At 46.6% G+C, this 26,128-nt stretch overlaps 1 protein-coding gene and 1 non-coding gene across 5 annotated transcripts in view; both read right to left on the reverse strand.

The window, feature by feature from the left end:
* Positions 1–6,410: 6,410 nt before the first annotated feature.
* Positions 6,411–26,128, reverse strand: part of Atg16l1 (autophagy related 16 like 1) — a 30,923-nt gene continuing 11,205 nt past the window's right edge. The window contains exons 6-18 of one of the 4 annotated variants that reach the window (XM_048344481.1): positions 23,439–23,504; positions 20,689–20,775; positions 20,096–20,152; positions 19,160–19,262; positions 15,502–15,607; positions 13,525–13,595; positions 11,747–11,818; positions 9,792–9,912; positions 9,453–9,558; positions 9,127–9,276; positions 8,989–9,036; positions 8,275–8,376; positions 6,411–7,588 (exon numbers count right to left, since the gene is read on the reverse strand). In XM_048344481.1, the coding sequence (XP_048200438.1) occupies positions 7,495–7,588; positions 8,275–8,376; positions 8,989–9,036; positions 9,127–9,276; positions 9,453–9,558; positions 9,792–9,912; positions 11,747–11,818; positions 13,525–13,595; positions 15,502–15,607; positions 19,160–19,262; positions 20,096–20,152; positions 20,689–20,775; positions 23,439–23,504 (1,183 nt within the window). In that variant the 3' untranslated portion in view covers positions 6,411–7,494. The remainder of the gene's footprint in view (positions 7,589–8,274; positions 8,377–8,988; positions 9,037–9,126; positions 9,277–9,452; positions 9,559–9,791; positions 9,913–11,746; positions 11,819–13,524; positions 13,596–15,501; positions 15,608–19,159; positions 19,263–20,095; positions 20,153–20,688; positions 20,776–23,438; positions 23,505–26,128) is intronic. The other 3 variants (XM_048344482.1, XM_048344483.1, XM_048344484.1) reach the window with 3 other exon arrangements.
* On the reverse strand, positions 17,935–18,202 carry LOC125350946. The gene has a single exon (XR_007210853.1). It is a non-coding gene; the product is annotated as a small Cajal body-specific RNA 6 (non-coding RNA).

Raw genomic sequence — 26,128 nt, forward strand, 5'->3', positions numbered from 1 at the left:
AGGGCCCGAGCACCGTCCCTGGCTTCTTCCCGCTCAAGGCTAGCACTCTGCCACTTGAGCCACAGCGCCGCTTCTGGCCGTTTTCTGTATATGTGGTGCTGGGGAATCGAACCTAGGGCCTCGTGTATCCGAGGCAGGCACTCTTGCCACTAGGCTATATCCCCAGCCCTCATTCCAATTTTTTTAAACTGCTTTATTTTTCTCAGTAAACTTAAAACAATTCTTAGTAAACTTCACCAAGAAGTCCAACTAGATTTCAATACTTTTTTTTTTTTTTTTTTTGCCAGTTCTGGAGAACACAGAGCCTTGAACTTTAACTTGGCTTTTTTCACTCATCGCTGGTGTTTTACCACTTGAGCCGTTGCCACCAGCCTGGCTTTTGCTTGACTGGATGTAGAGTCTTGTGGACTTTTCTGTAATAGAGTAGCTTTGAACTGTAATCCTTCTATCTTGACTTTCTGAGTAGCTAGGATTACAGGTGTGAGGCACTGGCTCCCTGCTCAATGAAAGAGTTTATTTTTTGGTCGGTTGTGGGGCTTAAATTTAGGGCCTATGTGTTGTCTTTGAAAAGGCTTGTGCTCTACTCTTTGAGCCACAGCTCCACTCCACTTTTTGAGTGGTTAATTGGAGATAAGTATATCATGGGGACTTTTCTGCCTGTGCTGGCTTTGAACCATGATCCTCAGATCTCAGTCTCCTGAGTAGCTAGGATTACAGGTATGAACCATTATCTCTTGGCACGATTTTACTTTTCCAAGTAAGCTTTGGGAAGTGTCAGATATTTATTCAGTTGAATCTAAAATTCTATCAGAGCCAGCACAGGTGTCTTATGCCTGTCATCCTACAATACTCAGGAGGCTGAGATCTGAGAATTGCAGTTTGAAGCTAGCCTGTGCAGGAAAGTCTGTAAGCCTCTTAACTCCAATTAACGACCAAAAAGTCAGAGGGTTAGCTTTGAATTTATTTTTATTTTTGCCAGTCCTGGGGCTTAGACTCATGGCCTGAGCACTGTCCCTGCTTCTTTGTTTTTTTTTTTGCTCAAGGCTAGCACTCTACCACTTGAGCCACAGCGGCACTTCGGGCTTTTTTCTATACATGGGTGCTGGGGAATTGAACCCAGGGCTTCGTGTATACGAGGCGAGCACTCTACCAATAGGCCATATTCCCAGCCCCTAGCTTTTTTGCCAGTCCTGGGGCTTGAACTCAGGGCCTGAGCACTGTCCCTGGCTTCCTTTTGCTCAAGGCTAGCACTCTGCCACTTGAGCCACAGCGCCACTTCTGGCCATTTTCTATATATGTGGTGCTGGGGAATTGAACCCAGGGCGTCATGTATACAAGGTAAGCACTCTTGCCACTAGGCCATATCCCCAGCCCCTAGCTTTGAATTAAAAAAAAAGGGGGGGGGGGCTGGGAATATGGCCTAGTGGCAAGAGTGCTTGCCTTGTATACATGAAGCCCTGGGTTCGATTCCCCAGCACCACATATATAGAAAATGGCCAGAAGTGGTGCTGTGGCTCAAGTGGCTCAAGTGCTAGCCTTGAGCAAAAGGAATCCAGGGACAGTGCTCAGGCCCTGAGCCCAAGGCCCAGGACTACCCCCTCCTCCAAAAAGAAGCTCAGGTATAGCACCCAGGTACTACCTTCAAGCCCCAGGACCAGTGCCAAAAATAAAGTTCAATTCTATTATTGCCGTGTCCTTTAAAAAAGAATGTAGCCCACCAGGCTGGCTTAAAACTCCTGATTCTCCTGCCTCAGCCTCCCCAGTGCTGAATTTACAGATAAGTGGTACCCCACCCACTTTCATGACTGAGTCTTATGACAAACAGAAAATGTTCCTGCAACGCACAAAATAATCACTTCACAAATGCACCTGTCAATAAAAATCCTCTCTTTAGTGGATGCTAATGGCTCACGCCTATAATCCTAGCTACTGAGGAGACTGAGATCTGAGGATCACCACCTGGGCCCTAACTGGGGCATGCTCATGTATGCAGACACACACACACACACACACACACACACACACACACACACACACACACACCCTCTCTTAGCATCATTCAGAAGTTCAGTTCATACTTAGTGGTCCTTTCCTTTACCCACAGCCTCTGTCCCCTCTCCTCAGCTGGACAATTAAGAGCCCCCACCCCCATCCTTGCTGCCCCGTGCCTGCAATGGGTTTCTAAAATGGCTTGGGCTGTAGTGGCCACGTACCTGTGATTTGTCACCCACCAGATGGGAGGCCAGTTCAGTCAGGACAGAGTCCCACACACACCTGGCTGAGGAGGCAGCCCTTGGCCAGTCAGCTGGTGCCACTCTACCAGAGGGCCCTGCCAGGCGCCGGTGAGGCCCAAAGCTGGAGTGAGGATGCCCAGAAGCCAGGCTAACCCCACTTAAGGAGCAGGATGGGGTAGGATTAGTGGGTGGGGAGACTGACGGCTTCAGCAGTTCTGGGCATTAAGGGGATCTGGTCTCTGCTCACAGAGGTACAAGCTGTCCGGCTCATCTAGGAAAGGCGGTGGGAGACCAGAGCACAGAAAGCTTTTTATCCTAAACCTCTTTGGGCTCTGGAAATAGACTGCTCATCCCTTCCCTCCTCCGGATCATCGAGAGAGGGGATTTTCAAGTGCAACAAGAGGCTTGATTAAACTCAGTGGCAACTGTGTCAACAAAAATGTCAGGCAGGTCAGCCCCTCAGGTGAACCTGGTGTTACGCAAGCTAAGCTGGACTTCCCTCTCAAGGTTCACCCAGGTCGTGTGGATTACGTTCTACTCATGTTGCCTGGGCTCAGGTCTACTTAGGTCTTCCCAGCCCTGCGGCCTTCTAGTGAATTAACACAGCCACCTGGACTTTGAGGACCACGTGGCAACATCCTTCTCTTCCTTCCAGCCAGGGCCTGTCACCCTGTCTGGTTGTCCCATTGACACAAATGAAGTAAGGTCCTGGTGGCTATGGCCACCTGCAAGACTAGACCACAGATCCGCTCACCTGAGGAGGCCTGCCCTTTGGAGGATGACCAAGGATCCTCTCTAGCTCCAAGCCGGAAGCACGGTGACCCACCCCTCACTTCCCCTGGGTCTCCCGTCCCTTGTTTGACTAAAAACTCTGAGGTGGCGCGCTGGGGACATTGTTCCCCTCATTTTCTGGGGGGGGGGGGGGAGTACGTGCCCTCATAACATTCATGGGATGAATGGGTAGGGCACTGTGGCCACTAACGTACTTGTGTAATAGATTTAATCTGCAATCAGAAACAAACCAGGTTTGTTGTGACATTCCAGGTGTTAGTACCTATCCAAACATTCCAGTGACTAGCCAGGCATTGGCGACTCCTGCCTGTAATCCTACTCTACTCAAGAGACTGATCTGAGGACTCTGGTTCAAAGCCAGCTCAAGCAGGAAAGTCCATGAGCCCCTAACCTCCAATTAGCCACCAAAAAAGTCAGCAGAGCTATAACTCAAGTGCTAGAGCACTATCCTTGAGCAAAAATACCTCAGGGACTGCACCTAGGCCCTGACTTGAAGTCCCAGGACTGGCACAAGACAAAACAAAAATGGTGACTTCCATCTTGATCTGGATGTCTGACAGATTCTGCATGATCCAACCCATTACTTATTACCTTATTACTTACTGCTCTCTTTTACACCCACTGACATTTCTTTAAGCCCACCCCAGGGCCTTTTCACTTGCTGTTTCCTCTGCTCAAGATAGGTATGATTCATTCCCTTCAGTACCTGAGTGTTTCTGTCATCCTACACCCTCTTGCAAACTAATTCAACTCCAGCATTGTTTCTTTGTACTCTTCTATTGTGTTTATCTATCCTGTTTATTGCCTCTCTAGCCCCTTGCTGGAATGTAGGCTCCAGGAATGGGATTTCTTTTACCGTTTTGTACCTGCCATCCTTGCAGAATGGACTTCAACATACTCTACCTGAATTGAAGTCATTGGATTGCAACAGTGTATCAACGGATGATTTTTAGTTTTTACCTAAAATCAATGCTTATTTCTAAGGAAAAATGCTTTTTATTTTTTTACTCGATAGCCTTGCTATGTAGTCCAGGCTGGCCTTGAACTCATGATTCTCCTGTCCTAGCATCTAGAGTGTTAAGTGATACACAACCATGTCAGTCACCCAGCCCTTTTTGTGTGTGCTGGTTCAGAGCTTTTAACTCGTGGTGTGGGGCACTGACCCTGAGCTTTTCCAAAGCTTAGCACTCTCCGCCTGGTCAAAGCTCAACACACTATTTACCAATCCCAAACACTTGTAACTCATCATGTTCTTAAATTCTTTTAGGCAGTACTGAGGTTTGAACCCAGGGCCTCCTACTTGCTAGGCAGTCACTTTACAACCTGAGCCCCCCATACCCAAGGTCTCTCTTGTTCTGTCCCAGTCACCTCAGGGCCAGTAGGCAGCTAGAGCGATTCCCTAATCTCCAGAGCCTGCGCAAACCATTCCAACTAGCTCACTCTAACCTGAGCACCTTGCCTGCCAGCTTCTCCCCGTGTAAACGGTCTACTCTTGCCATGCTTCCTCCTCACTCCCTAACAAACCCTAGTGCCACTTATGCTGCTCTGTGTGACAGGCCACACTCCTCCAGGAAACGGAGTCACAGAAGGCCTCTATAACAGGATTCACCCCGATCTCTTGAATGTGTCATACATAAAAACAGCACGACATAAAACACTAGCATTGTTCACTGGTGTTAAAACCACTAGGTGACAGGTTCATGAGTGGTGGTCCCCCTAGCACCCAGTGGTCCCAAGTCCTGCAGTAGGCACAAGGTCTACAGAGCCATGTGAACCCTGACGTGGTAAACTGCATCCCTCACATGTGAGGTGTCTCCCCGCAGTAACTTAAACCCAACCACTTCTCACTCATAGAAAACGAGGAACAATCTACTGAGAAAAGGACTCAACATCTGGATATACGATGTGGTCCCAGATTGGATACCCTATAGACACATAGGGTGCAAAGGCTATTTCCTTTTCAGAAAATATGGCTATGGTTAGAAGAAAATTAGAATGGTAGATACTGAACTACAAAGGTCGCACAATGGGATGTGCAGCAGGTCATATTTATACACAAACATGTACACGTTCAGATTACATATTTACATACTATAAAGCATTAGGTGTTTGTATATTGTTCTGTGCTAGTCTGGCACTTGAGCTGAGAGCCTTAGCTTTTTTTGCTCAAGTGAGGGGCTTACAATGTGTCACGGCTCAGCTTCCAGTTTTGTTAATTGGACACTATACATTCGTGGATCATTTTCCTGCCTGGACTGCTCTCCTGCTTGTCTTTCTCAGTCTCGAGTGGCTAGGATTACAGGTGTGAGACACTGGTGCCTGTGTGATAGTAAGGCTTTAACTCACTCTTTTTATGTGATCATCACATTTTCTCATGACAACAGAAGCATTCAGGAGCCTGTGGCAGAAGGACTGGGAGACCCAGGTAAGCCAGGGCTATGACATAGCAAGACTAACAAAACCATTAAAAAAGGTTTGCAGAGGCTGGGAAGGTGGCTCAGTGGTAGAGTGCTTGCCTAGCACGCATGAAGCCCTGGGTTCAGTTCCTCAGCACCACATAAACAGCAAAAGCCAGAAGTGGCACTGTGGCTCAAGTGGTAGCGTTGGGCAAAAGCAGCTCAGGGACAGTGCCCAGGCACTGAGTTCAAGCCCCAGGACTGCCACCCCCACCCCATCACCCCAAAAAAAGTTGCTGGGCAGCAATGGCTAATGTCTATAATCCTAGCTACTTGTGAGGCTGAGATCTGAGTACTGTGGTTTGAAGCCAGCTAAAGCTGGAAATGCCATGAAACTCTTACCTCAAATGAACCTTCCAACCCCCAAATCAATCTTCATCACCCAAAACACTGGAAGTGGAGAGCTATAGCTCAAGTGGTAGAACACTAGCTAAGCGACAGCGCCCAGGCCCTGGTTCAAGCCCTGGGCATAAAAAAAGCAACTGCATTAGTCATTGTTTTCCTTGCAAGCATGCTTGCCTCACATTCCCAGAGCATGATGGGAATGCAACTCAGTCGTGAGTCTATACTGTATGGCTGTCTCCTCCAGATGGTGATGGTGTTCAGGCCTCAACAGTAGCAGTAGAGACCCAGAAGGGCCACAGTGGCTCACATAAACCCCAAGGGCAAATGTCCCTGTGGGTGCTGGACCCACCACAGCTAACAAAGCTCTGAAGGACTTCCTCAGGATCAGCCAACACTACACAGGGGCTGGAATACTGGTGTTCACAGGGCTCTTCACTTGTGGGCTGCTATGTCACGTGACACGAGGAACAACAGGGAAAGCACTATCCATAATTTATAAAGACTGTCAGAAAAACTAATCAGTTCCTTTGTTCTTACGGATAACACAGAAATAACAAAGACACAAGGAATTTGCAAAGTATATAACAAGATTTTTTTAATTTATAATCAAGTAATGTTGGGCCACATAATTAAATAAATAGAAGCTATGCCCTGGCCTTTGCATTGCAGCCCCCCTTGCCCAAGTCATCTGGACAGCAAACCGAGCGGTAAGGTGCATGCAAAGAGGAGTGGAGACGGTGGCCCAGGCCGAGGGAAAGCCAAGGCCATCCGCTCCCCCTCGCCCCACAGCTGTCCAGAGGCCAAGTGTGGAGGAAAAAATAAAGTGCAAATTAAAAAATGAAGTCATGGTGTTTCAGACATGCAGACCCAGGTAAAATGATCAATTTTCTCCTCCAGCCTTCCTCTCACTTCTTGCACCAAACACCCGGGGTGGACAGCACACAGGCCTGGCAGAGGCCGGAATCCCCAGTGCCGGCCCCGAGACACATTCCTTACCTTGCTGGAGTTACCTCTCTGGGAAAAACATTGGCAACTGTCCTCTCCTATCGCAGAAAAATTTAAACCAAACCGACACCTACTTCTTGACCAAGAAACAGATAGATTGAAGTGTTGGGAAGAAGAAGAGAGCCAGAAACTCTTAGGAGACAAAGAGGTTTCAGCAGTAGTAAGACAGGATTGGATCGCAGGCAGAGTCCTGCAACATCGGCCTCTAGCCTCACAACAGGCTTGGTTTTGGCATCTCCACTAAACCAATGCTTACAGCAAGTTCACTGGCAAATGACCCCAAGGCAAGAGGATGGGCTGTGCAACAACCCAGGCCCCGCTTTGGAAGGATGGGAGCGGCACAGGGGGACCAACACCCAGCTGTAGGGGGGTTATGACTGGCAGTGGGGCAATCCAGCAGGGGGCCCTGTGCTCCCCAATGAGGTATGGAGGATCAAAGCTAGTAGTGTTTCCACATGGGTCAGATCCAATCGAAGAACCCGAACCTCTGCCAGGTGCTGCAGAGTCAGGTGGTTTCAGTGTCAATTCTTTGGCCACTACAGACCTCTAAGTTCTCGGAACTGCTGTTCACAACGAGGCTCCCATGTCACGAAGCTGGAGCGCTTCTCCAGGAGGCCATGCTGCTCACCAGGACAGGGTGGAGGGAGCCACAGGCAGCAACCTCAGGGGTGAGCCCACAGCACCGCTTTGCTGCCTTTGTCCACGCTGATGACATGCAAGCCGGAGGGGGCCCAGGCCACCGCATTGATGGAGGAGCTTCAGAGAAAGCAGCGGGCATCAATTTCCAAGTATTCAAGTTGAGAGGCCCATCAGCCACACCCCCAACCCCGGGTACCTGGAGAGCCCAGCTGCGCCTACCCAACAGCAGGGTCTTACGGCAGAAAAACGCAGAAAAACCGTTTCATTTTACTAAGCAGGGTTAGACTAGCAGCTGGGAGAGCCATGTGGTCAGCACCGGGAATTTCTAAGTTGTGGTGCTGCCTGGGGGCAGCCGGGGGTGGGGCGGGGGGACACAGACACAGACAACAACTTGCCTCTGCTTAACTAGCAGATGGGCTTGAGTGCACAGGACAAGCTGAGGAGAAAAGGACAGGGGGCTGCCTACCAGGTAGGATGTAGAGGAGCAGTATGGCAACCGGGTTTAGAACATGTTTAGAACTGGCAGAAAGGGAGGCCCAGCGAGGAAAAGGATGGGGTGGAGAGCAGAAAAGGGAACGGAAGGGCAGGGAAGCAGATTCTCTAATCCATTCTGTTCACTGGCTCTGCCTGGAGCTAGCTGCAGGCACTGCCGTCCGCTGTCTCCAAACACCTTACTCGGCTAGTCCAGCTAGGCCCGGGGGCTGCCCTCCAGGAGCCCCCGGAGGTGCGAGTCGGAAGAAGCCATAGGCCCTGCTCACCACTTTGCGGTGTGGGGCTCTGAGCGCCAACGGAAGTCCACTCACCTGTGTTGTTTGGAAAGCACCTTCTCCACTTTCCCTGTGAGCACGTTCCAGACATAAAGCGAGCCTTCGGCTGAGCCTGCTGCCACATAACCACCATCAGGGCTACGAGAAATGGGCAAGGAGCAAAAGCTATGGGAGCCTGCCTCTCATGATGAATCCCAAATGTCCAAAAAGTAATGCAGCTTCTTCCTGTGAGTGGCCAGTCCTGTGCACCTGGACAGCGAGACCAGTGCTACTGTCTGAGCGAGCTTCACCTTGCTAACCAGCGGCATCCAGCTACAGAGGAGCAGGGTCCTAAGGCAGTGCGGAGGGAATCAAGCCAACCTCCAAATGTGTGGAGACCGTGACAGAGTAGCCCGGCCACCAGCTCAAGGGGACGTAGAATGGAAAAGGAGACATCACATGCGGAGGCCCTTTCTCCAAGCACACCAGCTGATGCTGGAAACACCGGGAGAAGTCAGTACGTGGTAAGAGCGAGAAGGAGAGGGAAACCTGATGGCTCCTCCAGAACCAAGCTACCAGCCAGTCAGGATCTTTGGTGTGTGTGACCCATTAATGCTCTGTAGTGACAAACACTGGAACACTGGTGTGACCTCAAGCATGACCTCACTCCTGGATGACTCACTGGGAAACGTCAGCTTTCCTAAGGGGGGGGGGGAATGCCCCTTCACTGACCCGAGCTTGGCAAGCAGGGAGTAGGACGTGGCTACCAACCTGAAGACCACTCGTGTCCAGTCTGAGCCGCACTTGAATCCAGGCGCACTGAAACGCAGAGCAGAGCCATCACTCACTCAGTGCCCCCTCCCCTGGGAGCGGGCAGGGCCAGGCAGGCGCCAACCCACCCACAGCTACCTGAATGTCTGCTTCACAGCATTTGTCCGGAGATCAATGACTTTCAGCAGGTCATCCCGGGAGCAGCTCAGGAGCTCTGTCCTCTCTGGGTTTAAGTCCAAGGCAGTGATCCTCCCCAACAGCTCCATCTCTCGGACCACACTCTCTGATCTAAGAGATGAGAAAGCTGAAAAGCCTAACGACAAGGCCAGATGTCCCCGCTTTAACTAGGACGCTGTGTCAGGAAGTGACATTTTAAAAACAACCTACATAAAAAAATAGTATCATCAATCACCGCTCTATGTATAGACTGCTCTGCCTCTCTACCAAGCTCTAGGATGTCATACCGGATGTCCCAGAAACGGATTTTCTTATCAAAATGTCCACTCATTACACATTGTTCTGTGCAGACAATATCGTTGCAACTGGATCCCGCAAACACTGTCTTTATGCCTGAAAGAAAAGCAAACACCATTAGTCCAGCAGAGGCACCCACGTGGCTGTGTGCACCAAACTGCCCAAATTACAAATCTAAACGCAACCTCAAGCGAGAATCACTACACCTCAGCACCTGCCTGCAATGGAACCCCAAATCCAAACTATCACAGGCAACACGCTGAAGCGGAAAGAACGGATTCACAGCTAAGGTGTACACAAACACAAAGGCAGAGACTGAATTTCCTCACAGACTTTGCTGCGTAGATCCCAGAGTTTGAGGGTCCGATCATGACTTCCCGAGACAATCCGTGCGTTGTCCAGCAGGAACTTAGCAGAAAGCACTTTCCCACTGTGTCCAGTGAGTGTGTGCTAGGAGAGAGAACAGAGCCAGGGTGAGTCTGGGGAATGACACACTGGCAATACTGGCCAATGCACCCAATGTTGGGGAGCCAGGACTCAGACAGGGTCAGCACAGGAAGCAGTTTTAAACTTGGTAGCAACATTTTTGGGCTGCAGACAGAGTAGATTGCAGAAACTTCTAGAAAGTCTGTCTTGTAGGTGTTGTACTGCTGATTCAAAACATGAACACCCAACACCACTAGGCCCAAAGATCCACGTGCAGAAGATTTTGGAGTTCAGCTGTGTCACTAGTGGGAGGTGGGGCCCAGTGGGAGGTCAGGGCAAAGAAGACATACTCTGGATCCTGCCTTGCTCTTTGCTTTTCTGCTACCATGAGGCCAATTCATTCTCCTCTGCTTCTGTGACAATGTATCATCCACGCACAGTACAAAGAGATGGGCCAAGAACCAAAGGCTGAAATTCTCAGTTAAAACCAACAGTTGCTATCTCAGGTACTTTGTCAGTTATGGAAACCTGATACCAGTAAAACAAGATGACAAAGCCAGGCATGGTGGTAAACTCATGTAATTCCAACAATTGAGATGCTAAAATGGGAGGCTTTTTTGAACTCAATAGTTTAAGACCATCCTGTCTCAAGAAAAAAGACCCAGATACTAAAAGTAACACTAAACACAACCTGAACACTGCTAGGCCCAAGCTAACGCCCTCTCATTCTCAATTAAAAAAAAAAAAAAAAAAAAAAAAGGAGGAGCCAGGTGCCAGTGGCTCACACCTGTAATTCTAGCTACTCAGGAAGCTGGGATCTGAGGAGCACAGCTTGAAGCCAGCCCAGGCCGGAAAGTCTTTGAGACTCTTATGGTAGAACACCCACCTGGCAACGCAAAGGGTTTCTAATTCTTAAAAGATGGGAAGAATGGGCTGGGAATATGGCCTGGTGGAAAGAGTGCTTGCCTCGAATACATGAAGCCCTGGGTTCAATTCCCCAGCACCACATATAAGGGAAACAGCCAGAAGTGGCGCTGTGGCTCAAGTGGCAGAGTGCTAGCCTTGAGCAAAAAGAAGCCAGGGACAGTGCTCAGGCCCTGAGTCCAAGGCCCAGGACTGGCAAAAAAAAAAAAAAAAAAAAGATGAGAAGAATGATATTGAAGAATATATGTATTACCTCCTCTAACACCTTCTATTTGCTAAATCCTACTGTGCTTTGCTTCAAGCCATTTGTTCATTTGTGGTATAGGTTCTCCTTTTATTCCAAGAGGACAGAAAAGCTTGTTACCACCACTTCCTTCAATTTCTGAAGAATAGTCTATAGCATACAAGTTTAGTAAATTTGGCTGAATGAGTGGGTGAGTACCTGAAGTATTTACCCCATCTTAAATGTCTTTTGCAAGTTGGGAATGGTGGTGCACACTTGTAATACGGGAACTTGGGAGCTGAGGAGTTATATAAACCAGCCAGGTTTATACAGTGAGACTTGTCTCAGAAGAAATGTAGGGGAGGGGAAGGTAGATAAACAGCCCTAAAAATGTGTAAAAAAAAAAAAAAGTGCGTGGGGGGAGTGGTTAGTTAAGTTACAGTTCAACACAGGATGGACCATAGTACAACCATTATTATTCCTGGGTGCGTTTTCCACGTTTAGGGCACAGCACTATAGGACTAACACAGTTCCTGCTTGCCTCCAGATGTTTATCTCTGTTTCATGCTGGTATTTTTGTGAGTTGACACAAGAAAAGCTAGACCCAATTGTTTTTTTGGGGGAGGGGGGCCTCTAGGCGAGAAAAATGCCCACTAAGAATCACAATTCACATGCTGATGCTAACATCTGTAATGTTAAGCTATTTCTTACCCGTAACCTATAATCATCCACAGTCCAGATTCGGCTTGCAAAATCATTTGATGCGGCTAAGAGATAAGCTCCCTGTAGGAATAAAAGAAGAACAAATTTTTAGTCAATTTCACTTGTAATTTCCCAAAAAAGGTAGGTAGATGCCTACAACCAAACAAGTACCAACTTGCAGTCAGCTCACCCTTTGAGTTCAGATCTTCGTCCTGAGCTCACAGATTTCATCGGAATGCTGCAAACATCAAGCTCAAAATGGAAGTCTCCCCTGCTCACTTTTCTATCTATTCTCTACAGACTGCCCAGCCACAAAGCCCGGAGGCATCCTGCTCTTCCCATGGAATCTCCCAACCACCACTCTGAGGCTGTTCACCTTGTTTATTAGCATCACAGCATTCGCTCCACCCAACCTGTGCCACAACATTGCCGGCTACCCCATCCCTGTCATTAAAAACCTCGGGTCCATGATGCACCTCTGTGACCTTGGTGTCACCAAACTGTGTGACCCCTCAATTCACCAAACAAAACTCCACGTGGCTTCACTGAGGTCTAAATGTTTTCCAGTCCACTCTTACTCCCCAATCAGAATTAAGGTGCCATGGGGCTGGGAACATGGCCTAGTGGTAGAGTGCTTGCCTCGAATTAAAGTGCTATTACTAAAAAGGTAACTAAGCCAGGCATTCGTGGCTGATGCCTATAATGCCAGCTAATAGAGAGGCTGAGATTTCAGGATCACAGTTTGAAGACAGACCAGGCAGAAAAATCTGTAAGACTCTCACCACCAATTCAGAAAAAAAAAAAAAAAAAAAAAAAAGGCAGGAAATTGGAAGTGTGTGGCTCATGTGGTAAGGTACCAGCTCTGAGTGGGGGAAAAAAAGCCAAGTACAAGTTGGTGGAGGGGGTCATGGGCTAGTGGCTCATGCCAGCAGTCCTAAACTACTCAGAGGGCTGAGGACTGCAGTTCCAAGCCAGCTGGGACAGAAGAAGTCCAATTAGCCAACAAAAAGCCCAGAGTGGAGCTGTGTCAAGTGGCAGATCATCAGCCTTGAGTGAAAAAGCTGAAGGGTATTACCAATTGGCAAGTACCGGCAGGCACCAAGACTAAAAACAAAACAAAACAAAACAAAAAAATCGCTGGGGATGTAAGTACAGCTGTGACCCCTTGTGACTTCTCTGGGGATGGGTTCTCAGCTTAGTTAACGGAGACACACACAGTGGCCTCTCCCAGAGGGGGCTGGCCTAAGGCATCCCAGGAGTTTGGAAAAAGCTCCCATACCACCTCAGTGAAGACAGGGACCATCATTAACCCTACAACACCAGGTCTGCTCTGACTCTTCTCTGGGCCGCTGTCGCCAGCGGCCCTCTGCACCTGATCCTCCATGACCTCAAGGTCTACCTCCAATAGCTAATTTTGTTGCTAAGCCTCAATGTAGAATGAACTGCTTATACTGTAATACCTTAGTGCAATGAGCTGTAGTTCACTTACACACTACTCTCATTGAACAATTTCTTTTCAGTAGGGGGAATCACCTAGGCCCCTTAAGCACAGCACCTATTGACAAAATATGGCTATGTGTGCTGATCTAATATTACTCAAGTACAAACCAAAACCCTAGGACCTACCATACCAGTTGATAAGACCAATTAGTATAATAACTACTTCTCTTTCTCTAACATGAACTTGACTTAAGATACAGAAAATGCCTGAGAAATCAAGTCATTTACTTAGTTTCAACTATTAGATCTTAAATTATTTTTCAGAAACCTCTAACATAGATACTCACAGCACTATCAAATTCAATGCTTGTGATTCCGGCATTACTGCCAGACAGTGAACCTTTGAATTCACATTTATCTGTACAAAAAGAAGAAAAAAGAGAGTTAAAGCCAATGACCTTAACAGGTAGAAAAAACACAACAGAAGCCAATCACTGTTGTGGACTTTTGCAGAATCAGACAACAGAACATGCTATAAAACACACCACATTAAGTGTTCAAGTGGATGCAAACTGGTATTCTGAGTGTGTTCTTTACAAAACACATCTACAGCGGTAAGGAATAAACTTGGTTTTAAGTCCATTATTTTTCAACATTCTAATTTACACATATGGTCAGCATGTGCCAACTACCACTTTTGTGGAAACTGATCACCAAATTTCCAGATTCTACAATGTAATTCTCATGAAGGTCTGGAAATAAACACATAAAATCATGTTTGAGTTGTCAGAATTCCAGCGAAGCTTTATGAACCTGTAACCCTGGCAAGCCAACTGACTCAGTACCCACCTCTACACACAATCCTCCCACCCCGGTATGGCTCCAATGGGCTGTGACCACAGGGGTTTAATTACTCAGTCACTTTCCTGCAAATCAAAGAGTGTGACAGCCAAGTACAGTGCTTCTCCGATGGTCTATTACAAACAGAGATCAATAGGCTGTTCTTGTTCTGTTGAACATCAAACGTAGTAACTAGTATATGTGTGTGGGGGGAGGGAGGGAGGAAGAAAGGGGAGTGGGGAAGGAGGGAGTGGGAGAGAGAGGAGAGCATGCAGGAGTTGGTCCTGGGGCTTGAACTCAGGGCCTGAGCACAGTCCCTGAGCTTTTGTGCTCATGGCTGGCACTCTACCACTTGAGCCACACTTTTATTGCTAGATTTTTGCTGGTAAACTGGAGTTCAGTTTTATGCCCGGAATGGCTTTGAATCATGACCCTCAGATCTCAGCCTCCTGAGTGGCTAGGATTACAGTCGTGAACCTCAAGTGCCCAGCTCCCCAATGTCTTTTCAGTTCCCTATAGCCTAGAGAAAGTGTCGGTGTTAAAAGCATGGGATTTCATGCACTTGCTAAGGCAAGAGAATCAAGAGTTCATAATTAGCCTGAGCTATACATGGTCCTCTCAAAAAAAGGAAAAATAGAACCTAGGATTTCAAGCCATAGGGCCTTGATCAGTCCCCTGGCTTTGCCACTCATTTGCCATGTACATTTTCTCGCCATGTAAACTGACTAGGGAAAACCATAATCTCTTAATTTTTCCATCTGCCAAATGAGCAAGACTTTTTGAAGAGAATCACAGGAATTAAAAAATGTCAGAATTAGGCTTGCGTCAACATACATGGGTTTCTAGGTAATATTCCTCTTTCCTCAGATTTTTAGTTTCTTTTCTAAGCCATTGCTATTATTAAGTGTATAAACTACAACTTCATGAACAGTTTTAGTACACTGATTTATTTTCCTTACAAAATTAGTATATATGGGGCTGGGGATATAGCCTAGTGGCAAGAGTGCCTGCCTCAGATACACGAGGCCCTAGGTTCGATTCCCCAGCACCACATATACAGAAAACGGCCAGAAGCGGCGCTGTGGCTCAAGTGGCAGAGTGCTAGCCTTGAGCGGGAAGAAGCCAGGGACAGTGCTCAGGCCCTGAGTCCAAGGCCCAGGACTGGCCAAAAAAAAAAAAAAAAAAAAATTAGTATATATGAAGCTAGGCGCCAGTGGCTCACGCCTGCTACTCAGTAGGAGGCTGAGATCTAAGGATTGTGGTTCAAAGCCAGGTTGGGCAGGAAACCGTGTGAGAATGAGACTCTTATCTCCAATTAACCATAAAAACAAAAAAAAACAAAAAAAAACAGAAGTGAAGCTGTGGCTCAGGAACAGTGCCCAGGCCAAGTTCAAGTCAAATGCCTGACCCAAAAAAAGAAAATTCACGAAAACTGTCAATCAGATGCTTACACAACTCCTTCCGGTACACCCATGTCCTCTCACCTCCACATGCTTCCCAGAGCTTAACCCTCCGATCCATGCCTCCTGTGGCCAGTAATCGGGAACCCGGACTGAACTGCACAGCATTAACTTCTCCATCGTGTGCATCCTGCAAGACAAGCACCCATCATTATCATCTACTATTCCCAAGGCACAAGCATGCACTCTGAACGCCTAATTCAGGCAAAACACGAATCCTTAAACAAGTGGCCTTGCAGCCCACTATCTCCTGAAAGCCTAGTATCATTTTATTCTTTATTTTATCTTATACTTTATTTCATCCATTTGTTGGGGTTCAGCTTTGGCCTTGAGGGGGAAGGACAACGGACAGCGCTCCCTTCCCCCAGCCCTGGGGGAATGTGGAAGCAGGCCACAATTCTCTGGGTCCGGAACCAGAAGAACTGGCTTTGCGAACAGACCCCCAACTTTCTCGCCAGCCCATGTGCTCCCCAGTCTTGGGGCTTTCCCCCTGGGGTGGTGCTATCCAAGTGACGTTAGCTCATGAGGGGGTCCTATGACAAGCTCGCCAGCCTATCGCCAGCTCTCTGGTCGATGACCCCTTCTCTCGTCGCCCTCTACTATATCAGCTGCTAGCCCCTCCCTTATTAAATCAGATTTGCTCTTGAAGCGTCTCTGAGATCCAAGTATGCCTGGCTTTCTTCATGGGTAAGGAGGGAGGTAAAGCGATCTCGTACGGCCGCGTGCACCTGAGGTCTTTCCTGAGCCCCCCCACTCCACTCTGGCCTTACCTGTGGGTCGGGTGACCAGGGGAGAGGGTGAGAAAGGGAGCGATTAGAGTGAAGTAGAGCCTGACCCCCCCCCCCAGGGGAGGCGACCCGAACACGGCATCAATTCCTTCAATTATCCAGCGTTTTTTTTTTTTTTTTTGCCAGTCCTTGGGCTTGAACTCAGAGCCTAAGCACTACCCCTGGCTTCTTTTTGCTCAAGGCTAGCACTCTACCACTTGAGTCACAGCTCCACTTCTAGCTTTTTTTCCCCTATATATGTGATGCTGAGGAATTGAACCCCAGGGCTTCGTGCATACTAGGCAAGCACTCTACCACTAAGCCACATTCCCAGCCTATCCAGCATCTTGCTACATAGGTTAAGGCTGACCTTGAACCTAAATCACCATGCCCAGCTTACATTTATTGACAGTGCAACCTTGTGATAAGGGTTGTAGGTAAGAAGGGGCAGACTATCCTAGAAAGGTGTGATAGTATATTATCTCCTCAGCGTGTGTGTGTACTGGGGCTTGAACACAAGCCCTGGGAACTGTCCCTCAGCTTTTTGGCTCAAGGCTAGTGCTCAACTACTTGAGTCACAGCTCTGTATCTGGCTTTTTAATGGCTAATTTGAGATTAAGAGTCTCACAGGCTTTCCTGCCCAGTCTGGCTTGGAACCATGATCATCTGATCTTGGCCTCTAGTGTGGCTAGGATTAAGAGGCTTGAGCTACTTACTAGTGCCTGGTTCTCTGGGTTTTCTGGTGCTAGTCCTAGGTGTTGAACTCAGGGACTGGGCACTATTGAACTTTTTTGCTCAAGGCCAGCAGTATACCACTCCACTTGAGCCACAGCTGCACTTCTGACTTTTTTTGGTGGTTAGAGATTAGAGTCTCATGGGCTTTCCTGCCCAGACTGCCTTTGAACTGAGAGCCTCAGATCTCAGCTTTCTTTTTGCTTGTCCATCTTTTTTTTTGGATACAGTATCTGTATGTAACTCAGACTGACTTTGAACATGCTAGACTATGTTCCTCAGGCTGACTTCAAACTCACAGTCCCTGTGCCTCAGCCTCCCAGTGCTGGGATCACAGATGGATGCTACCACACCTGCACATCTACTCTCTCTGAAGTATTTTCTTCCTTTTTTTCTTTCTTCTTTTGTCGGTTGTGGGGCTTGAACTCTAGGCCTGGGCGCAGTCCCTAAGCTCTTCAGCTCAAGGCTAGCACTCTACCACTTGAACGACCGCACCACTTCCTCTCTCAGAAGCATTTCTAGATGAAACTGATGTATGGAATTTTCATCAAGTGCTGTAAAGTGCAGTGAAGTGGATAGTACTGAAATATCAGCTGCAATTAATGGGAGATTAGCACTCTGGTGATTAGATTTCCCATTTCCCTCATGTCCCCTTGCTGAAAGTCTGTACAAAGTAAGTGTCTTGACTTCTTACTTCCATGCACTCCCCTCACCCACCCCCTTTATTTACAAGAAATTTCTTTTTTTCTTGCCAGTCCTGGGGCTTGGACTCAGGGCCTGAGCACTGTCCCTGGCTTCTTTTTGCTCAAGGCTAGCCACTTGAGTCACAGCGCCACTTCTGGCCATTTTCTATATATGTGGTGCTGGGGAATTGAACCTAGGGCCTCATGTATACGGGGCAAGCACTCTTGCCACTAGGCCATATCCCCAGCCCCTATAAGAAATTTCTTTCTACTGAGGTCTCAGATTGAAAACTTGAGATCATGCACTGCCACACCCTTCCTGCCACTCGTCATACTCCTGTGAAGCTGGTGCTGTTGGATACCAGTCAGCTGTGGACCACTTACTCTCGGAACACAGACTGACAGAATCCCAAACTATCAGCGGCTCACTACCCCATACACACGACTTAAATGTGCAAGGGGAAAATGGGGCTGCTGGGAGTTGAGGGAGGAAGGAGCTGTGACATTCAGTGCAATCAGACCTTTTACCAATCATCATCGACCTCCATGAAGTGCCCAGGCCCATTGTGGAATCCTAGGAGCAGGGTGACAAGACGAAGGGGCCCCACCTTTCCCTCGCCCAAATCCTCCAAATTGGCACCCTGCTCAACAGTGAAGGCTCAGCCAGTTCACTTGACTGCAAATAACCAATCCCCAGAATTTAAAGCTCCATCTAAATGCCACCTCCTTTTTAGAGCAAATCTTGCCTTCCTCTGAAAGCAACCTTGTTTAGCCACCCTCTGCTCTACCAGTTCTAACTGCAGCTCAACTTTGGGTTCTGTTACATTTTTGTGTGTCCCAGTAATGGGGCTTGAACTCAATGCCTCATATTTTTGCTTGGCGTTTTCCACTCAAGGCTGGCACTCTACACTTGAGCCACAGCTCCACTTCTGGCTTTCTGTTCCCAGCCTCTGGAATAACTGGGTTCTATCCATGTTGTTCCTCCTCAGTGCTATACCAGCTTTGGGATAAGTATTCCATGCAGGCTTAATTATTTAGGTGGGATGCTGATTTGGTTGGTGCTAGGATCCTGCTCTACACTCAAGTTTAGGCAGTTCTGGTATCAGAGTGGCTTCTGCCCAGCATTGTCTTGCTTCCAGTTAGATTCTTAAGGCCAGAAGACACACAAATAAGGATTTAACTTACTAAACCAACAGGTGACCTGCTGGACTCAAACTTGGAGCTAACTGGTTATAGCAATTGTACAAATAAAATTAACTTCCAGACTTATTTTTGCCAGTCCACGTTTGATTTCCTTTTCTGCATCCCTTATGTTACCAATCTTTTCTCTTAGCCCGTTGTTACACAAGATATGACTGCAATAAATTCTCTGCTTTGAAGCTAATTACACACAATGTAGTAATTCCTCACATGCAACAAAGCCCGCAGGTAGAAAGGCTTGCTGTAAGTCAAACAACTGCTACCACTGCACACTTAGAAGGTATGAAAAAGCATACTCACAAAGACACACACAGCAGTGGTTGGTACCCTCACGTCTTTACCAGAAGCAGGGTGAGTATCCACATTGTCCTGGGGGACTGGGAAGGAAGAGACAGAACGTCTCCTAAGGAACAACACAAAGGCAGACATTAGACAGGACTACATTAAGTTAGTGTTTGCCAGCTTCCAGAATGGCCTCAAAGATAAACTTCCAAAATCAGTAACATTCCAAAATAATAAAAGGAAAGAGAGCCAGAACATACCTTACTTTCAGGCTCACTAAGTCCTGGGCTCCAAATCAACACTAAAAAGCAATCCTGAACAAAATCACTTACCCTGTCTGTAAGCTGCTAGACAATATTTTCAACAACTAGCTCTGACATTCTGTAACACCTGTTTGACAATCACTTTCTATGCCTAGTTACAATCACCCTTTGCTTATACACGTGGGCAGAGTCAAAAGCATGCCAAGAGAAAGAGCGCCAAGAGCATGATGACTAGACAAGGGGCTCCACCTGTCCAGACCGCCTGACTTGGAGAGCTACCAGCAGTCATTCCTGGAAGCATGCAAAGCGCCCTGGTTAGCATGTGGACACCTGATGATTGCGGGGAGTGCAGTGTGATCAGCATGATTACCAACGACCCACACTCACATGCTGGGCTAAGAGAGGGGAGTATTTTCACCTGGCAGCATCAGAAGGAGAATGATGTCCCAAAAGGGGAGACTCGGACAGACTAAAGAGAAAGGCCAGAGATCAGCACGCAGCGAGATTAAGATTAAGGAAGTTGCAGGAAAAAAAGGAAGCTAAATGAAAAGTCAAAAAAAAAGTTTAAGGCATCTGTGTTCTCTGCACCACTGAAATCCTGGAGTACACTTAAATAATAAATCACGTACATATATACTTAGGTATATTTATATACATTTAAAAAGGGAAAGGTGAAGGTCTTCTAACCTACCCAAAGATATTAGTGATAGAATCCAGAAGGCCTCCAGCAGGCTGCGAGAGTCGCTTACTAAAGAGGAGGGAGGATAGGTTTAAACCTTAGAAACATTTTGCCCAAATAATCAAAACAGCCCATAAAAACAAGTACCCAGGAATATATTTCCCCACTTAGTCCCCAAATCCCAGATGAGAGAAACTGGACACAGTATTTGAACCACCAGAAAATAGTGGGAAGGCAGAAGGGAAAACCCAGCCTCAGAGTTTTAAAAGAAACAGGTTCCCTAGGAAAGAACTAATTTCCCTGGAAATAAAGTCTCGGGCAAGGAATTTGTCTAACTACCAAAAAATTCTGAGCATTAATACCAACTACTCATTCTTTTCAGTACTGTTTTAGCAAACGTTAAAAAAATCTTGACCCACTCTCATGAAATGGAAGGGAACTAGGAAGATGGCCAGGTATCTGGTGTGGAAGAGGCCAGGATTCAACCAAGAGGATTCAGGGTTTTGTGCATCTGACTTATGCTCCTGTTATGGCTGTGTCTGCGAGTGTGTCTGTGTGTGTACAGTGCTGTGTGAGTTCCTTCCCCACCCCGCCTGTCCACTCACGTGGCTGTTCTGCTGACAGCTCTCACAGGAGAAGTCTCCTCTGGGTGGTCTGAGGTTTCATCCACTATGACTTCAATGTCATCATCCCTGGAAAGATCAAGAGTCAGTCTATTTGTGTTTAATTAATAAATTACAAAAAAAAGAGTCAGTCTAATATGAATTTATGATCTATCAGTTCTGCAAAGGCTAGTGTAATTTTCTACTGAGACAACCTATGAAACTTAGCAAGACAGCAATGGTGAATAAAGCTCTCTGAAAACAGGAAGAGCTGCTATTCCAGAGAAACTTGAAAACACTGACACGATTCAAATTCAGAGTGCTGAGAACTACCAAAAACTAACCCTAAGCACTATTCTTTTTTGACTCATGAAATACTCTCTAGATATTTCATGCTTTTGACATCTGGAAAATCCACCACATTCCAAGTGATATTCAATCACAGGACCTGTTCCTTTTGTTGCTATTTAGCCCAGCAGATGCAAAACACCTCTGGAATTCCTTCTTTCATATTGTGTGTATGTATGAATGGATCAGTCCTGAGGCTGAAACTCAGGGCTTGGGTACTGTCCATGAGCTGTTTATAGCTCAAGGATAGATAGAACTCTACCACTTGAGCTATAGCTTTACTTCTGGCTTTTAATTGGAGATATCAGTCTCATGGGCTTTCCTGCCTGGGCTGGCTTCAAACCCTGACCCTCAGATCTCAGCCCCCTTAGTAGTAGGATTAAAGGCATGAGCCACCAGCGCCCAGCTTCTGTATTATTACAGGCAAAGTCTTTCCAGATTGAGGAAAGGTTAACTATTTTGGTCTTAATGACCGCCTACTGAGATGTAATGTTCATAGGAAAATAATGACCCAAAGGAGCTCATCATATATTGCTCAGTCTTAAGAAACTGAAAGCAAATTTTTCCTTTCTCATGATTATTTGGATGTGTATACTTAAGAATTTGTGCCAGGTGCCCATGGTTCAAGTCTGTAAATCATCAAAGGAGGCTGAGATCTGAGGATTGCATTTGAAGCCAGCCCAGGCAGAAAAGTCTGTGAGACTCATCTCTAATACATTACTCAAAACCCCGAAGTGACACTGCAATTCAAGTGGTAGAGTGCTAGCCTTGAGCACAATGAGGCTCAGGGATAGTGCCCAGGCCCTGAGTTCAAGACCCACCACCATCAACAACAAAAAAAAAATAGGAAAAGAAATCAGTTTCCTACATCCTCGGAGGAAGGATACACCCCTACACTGACATCCAGAGCAAATGTTTAGCATGAGAACTTTTGTTTCTGCATGTGTTGGTGGAAGACTCCTAACTAAATCTAAACCATTCCTCTCCACTTAAAAAGGGCTGGGAATATGGCCTAGTGGCAAGAGTGCTCCAGCCTTGTATACATGAAGCCCTGGGTTCGATTCCCCAGCACCACGTATACAGAAAATGGCCAGAAGTGGTGCTGTGACTCAAGTGGCAGAGTGCTAGCCTTGAGCAAAAGGAAGCCAGGGAAAGTGCTCAGGCCCTGAGTCCACGCCTCAGGACTGGCCCCCCCCCCCAAAAAAAAAATAAAAAAGAAAAAACAACTTAAAAAAAACTGAGCTGGGGTAGGAATGTGGCTTAGTGATAGAGTGCTTGCCTAGCATGCACGAAGCCCTGGGTTCAATTCTTCAGTACCACATAAACAGAAAAGGCAGGAAGCAGCACTGTGGTTCAAGCCTTGAACACAGACAGACTTAGGGGACAGTGCCCCAGGTTCTGAGTCTGTGTGTGTATTTTTTTTTCCCCAAAGAAAGAAAAACTCCACCACCTAAAACAGAGCTTCCCAGAGATGCTCTATTTCTAGTTACAGACAGATTAGGTAAAGTTCCTCCTAAATCACCTCAACCACTTTGTTTTCGCTTAGAAATTTCTCTAACTTCATCTGTGTTCCAAAGGCCTGGCCTGGTTCAAACTGCCATTTAAAAGACTGAACCTCTGGCCCAATTACACGATGACAAGCTCAATCAGAGGTAGACAACTGTGAATTGGAAGTAGTGAGGTGTCCTTAGTACAGGAAGTGAAGAGTCAGACTCAGCTGAGGAGTTTAAGCAGGAAATTTTTTTTTTTTTTTTGCCAGTCCTGAGCCTTGAACTCAGGGCCTGAGCACTGTCCCTGGCTTCTTTTTGCTCAAGGCTCGCACTCTACAACTTGAGCCACAGCGCCACTTCTGGCTCTTTCTGCATATGTGGTGCTGAGGAACCGAACCCAGGGCTTCATGTATGGGAGGTAAGTACTCTACCACTAGGCCATATTCTTGAGAGGCAATTTGGCAAAATACTTTGGCCCAAGAGATGTTACTTCTAAGAATCTTTCCCCAACTTATTTAACTGCAACCCCTCTGTACATCACCTTTGAAATAAAAATATGAAAAAAAATTTACTTGCATACTTAATTCAGAAATATGTCCAGAGGCCATTTTCAGTACATTATTTGTATATACGAAATCACAAGGGCTGGGAATATGGCTTAGTGGTAGAGTGCTTGCCTCGTATACATGAAGCCCTGGGTTCGATTCCTCAGCACCACATATATAGAAAGGGCCAGAAGTGGCACTGTGGCTCAAGTAGCAGAGTGCTATCCTTGAGCAAAAAAGCCAGGGACAGTGCTCAGGCCCTGAGTCCAAGCCCCAGGACTGGCCAAAAAAAAGAAGTCACAAGTACCAAAATACGCATAGCTAAACCAATGGCATAGATGTTGGTTTCAGTTCACTTATCTCTACTTACTGTTCAACTGGCAGAGGCTCCTTTGCTGCTTCTGCAAGTTCTTTCTGCAGTCGGGCTTGACGCCTCCTATTGAGAAAAGGCTCATCATTTTTCTCTGCTTATCAAAGGCACAGGCTTTTCACTCTCAATAAACTATCCTTGCCTAAAACTCCCAAGCCCCCAAACTCAAAACACTAGCAAGTGTTCCAGATTAAAACCACAGAGAACCCTAGAGATGAGTTATTAATTACAATACAAACACCAATTGTTTTCCTAAATATTTCATTCCACAGGTGTGGAGTCTACTGGTCCTCCACCCGAGACAACTACATTATTCCTCATTCTCCTCTCCTTAGCCATTTCACTTTGTATGAAGACCTCCTTAACTCCACCTGAAACTCGGCACTGCATTTGAGTTCCAATCAAGAACTAGGCTCTTCTCTAGTGGCAATTCTTGAACGTGGAAAAGTTGCTTGAGAATGTGGGGAATGAGAATATAGCTACAAAAAAAAAAGTACATTGCATTCTTTTTAGTAAAGGTTTCAAAATCAGATTTTACAGGACAAACCACACAAAAAATCCAATTTATTCAAAATGTTATTACCATCACCCTTTAAAAACAAAAAAGCCAAATAGATTGGGAACAGTGGCTCCTACCTGTAATCCCAGCTACTCAGGTGGTAAGGACTAACAAAATCTGAGATTGCCCCCCTTCCAACTCAAAAAATTCAAGATCCAGATTTCCAGCTACTTCAAGGTTGAGATCTGAGGATCATGGTTCCAAGCCAGCCTAGGCAGAAAAGTCCACGATATCTCCAACAAACTACTCAGAAAAGGCTGATGTGGCACTGTGGCTCAAGTGGTATAGCATCAGCCTAGAGTAGAAAGCGGCTCAGAACAGCACCCAGGCCGAGTTCAAGTCCTAGGACCCCCACCCCCCCCCAAAAAAAATTTCAATATCCTATAGGAAGGTCACTGTCCAAGACCAGCCTCAGGACAAGGACAGGCTATCTAAAAATCATGAAGGGGAAAAAAAGAGATCTGACTAGCATGTCTGAGGGAGAGTTCCAACGGTGGTGCCAATGGTCAGCCAGTGCTGTCCATTACTCTTCAAGGCTGTCCTATTCTCACTTATGCCTTTTAGGTCATAGAGAGTGGGATTTTCAGATTTTGAGCTGATAGGGTTTTAAAAATGTTCCAATCTCTGTCAAATTTATTTCTGCAGCACTGAGGACTGACTTCTGCTTACCAGGAAGGTTCTTTGCCACTTGAGCTGTTATCTCCAGCCCCTTCCTGCACTGGTTATTTTCAGGTTAGTGCCTTACTTTGTGCTCAGGATGGCGGCCTGGGCTGTGCTCTTTTATTTGTGCTTCCCTGTGTGTCTGGGGATGACAAGCATGACACCAAACCAAACTCTGGTGGAGTTGGAATGTCCTAAACTTTTACGATTTCCTCAAACCAGGAACCCACATCTCTACTCACAAGTTGCTGGGATTACAACTTTAAGCAACCACACCCTGCTCCTGTCAAATGCTAAAGTCTTCCAAGCTTTTTTAGGCAAAGCATCATCCCTCTGACTTCCCATAGTGTGCTATGTAAAACTGCTACTGTTATCCCTGGCCAGCTGGCCAGAATGTCAAGACAGAATTATTTTGCTGGATGTATTAGACTGGGGTAGAGCAGGTATGGGGATAGACTAGGCCTCTAAACACTTTCATTTCTCATTATATAGATGCAAACTCCTAATGTATAGAAGGGACAGGAAGCGGGGCTGGGAATGTGGCCCAGTGATAAGAGCGCTTCGTATACATGAAGCCCTGGGTTTAATTCCCCAGCACCACATAAACAGAAAAAGCCATAAGTGGCACTGTGGCTCAAGTGGCAGAGTGCTAGCCTTGAGCAAAAAGAAGCCAGGGACAGTGCTCAGGCCCTGAGTTCAAGCCCCAGGACAAAAAAACAACAAAACAAAAACACAGAGGGGACAGGAAGCTTTCCTTTCAAAAACTGTTATAAGTGTTCTTACTAGATTTTTTTTCCCTTCAACTTTTGGCATTTTAATCAGAATTAAGCAGAAAAAAAATTACTAAAATGATTATATAATTTTCTATCACCTAATATAACACATTTAATCCATTTTAGGAAGTGGATTAATTGTTGGGATAAATTCTAGTAGGGTTATACTGAATCTTAAAAAAGAAAAAAAGCAAGCCGGGTGCTGGTGGTTCACATCTGTAATCCTCGTTATTCAGGAGCCTGACATCTGAGGTTCTAGCCTGGGCAAGAAGTGAGATTATCTCCAATTAACCACCAGCAAATCAGAAGTGGAGTTGTGGCTCAAGTAGCAGAGCACTAGCCTTGAGATGAAGAGCTCAGGGACAGTGCCCAGGCCCAAAGTTCAAGCCCCACAACCGACAAAAAAAAAAAAAAAAAAAAGGAAAGAGAAGAAAAAAAAAGCTATCACTGGTATCTGATGGCTCATGCTTGTAATCCTAGCTACCCAGGAGACTGAGGCCTGGACCCCAAGGTTTAAGGCCAGTCCAGGCAGTAAGGCTGTTGAGACCTTGTCTCTAATTAACCAGTGAAGTATGGGACTGGATGGAGCACGCTGAAGTGGTAGAGTACCAGTTGTAAGCAAAAAAGCCGAGCCAAGAAGAGTGTGGTTTCCAGCTCAAGCCTCAGTACTGGCCCAAAACAGTTATCAGTGAATTAGA

Source organism: Perognathus longimembris, chromosome 4 (assembly GCF_023159225.1).
Source record: "Perognathus longimembris pacificus isolate PPM17 chromosome 4, ASM2315922v1, whole genome shotgun sequence".
In the NCBI taxonomy this organism is placed as follows: domain Eukaryota; kingdom Metazoa; phylum Chordata; class Mammalia; order Rodentia; family Heteromyidae; genus Perognathus; species Perognathus longimembris.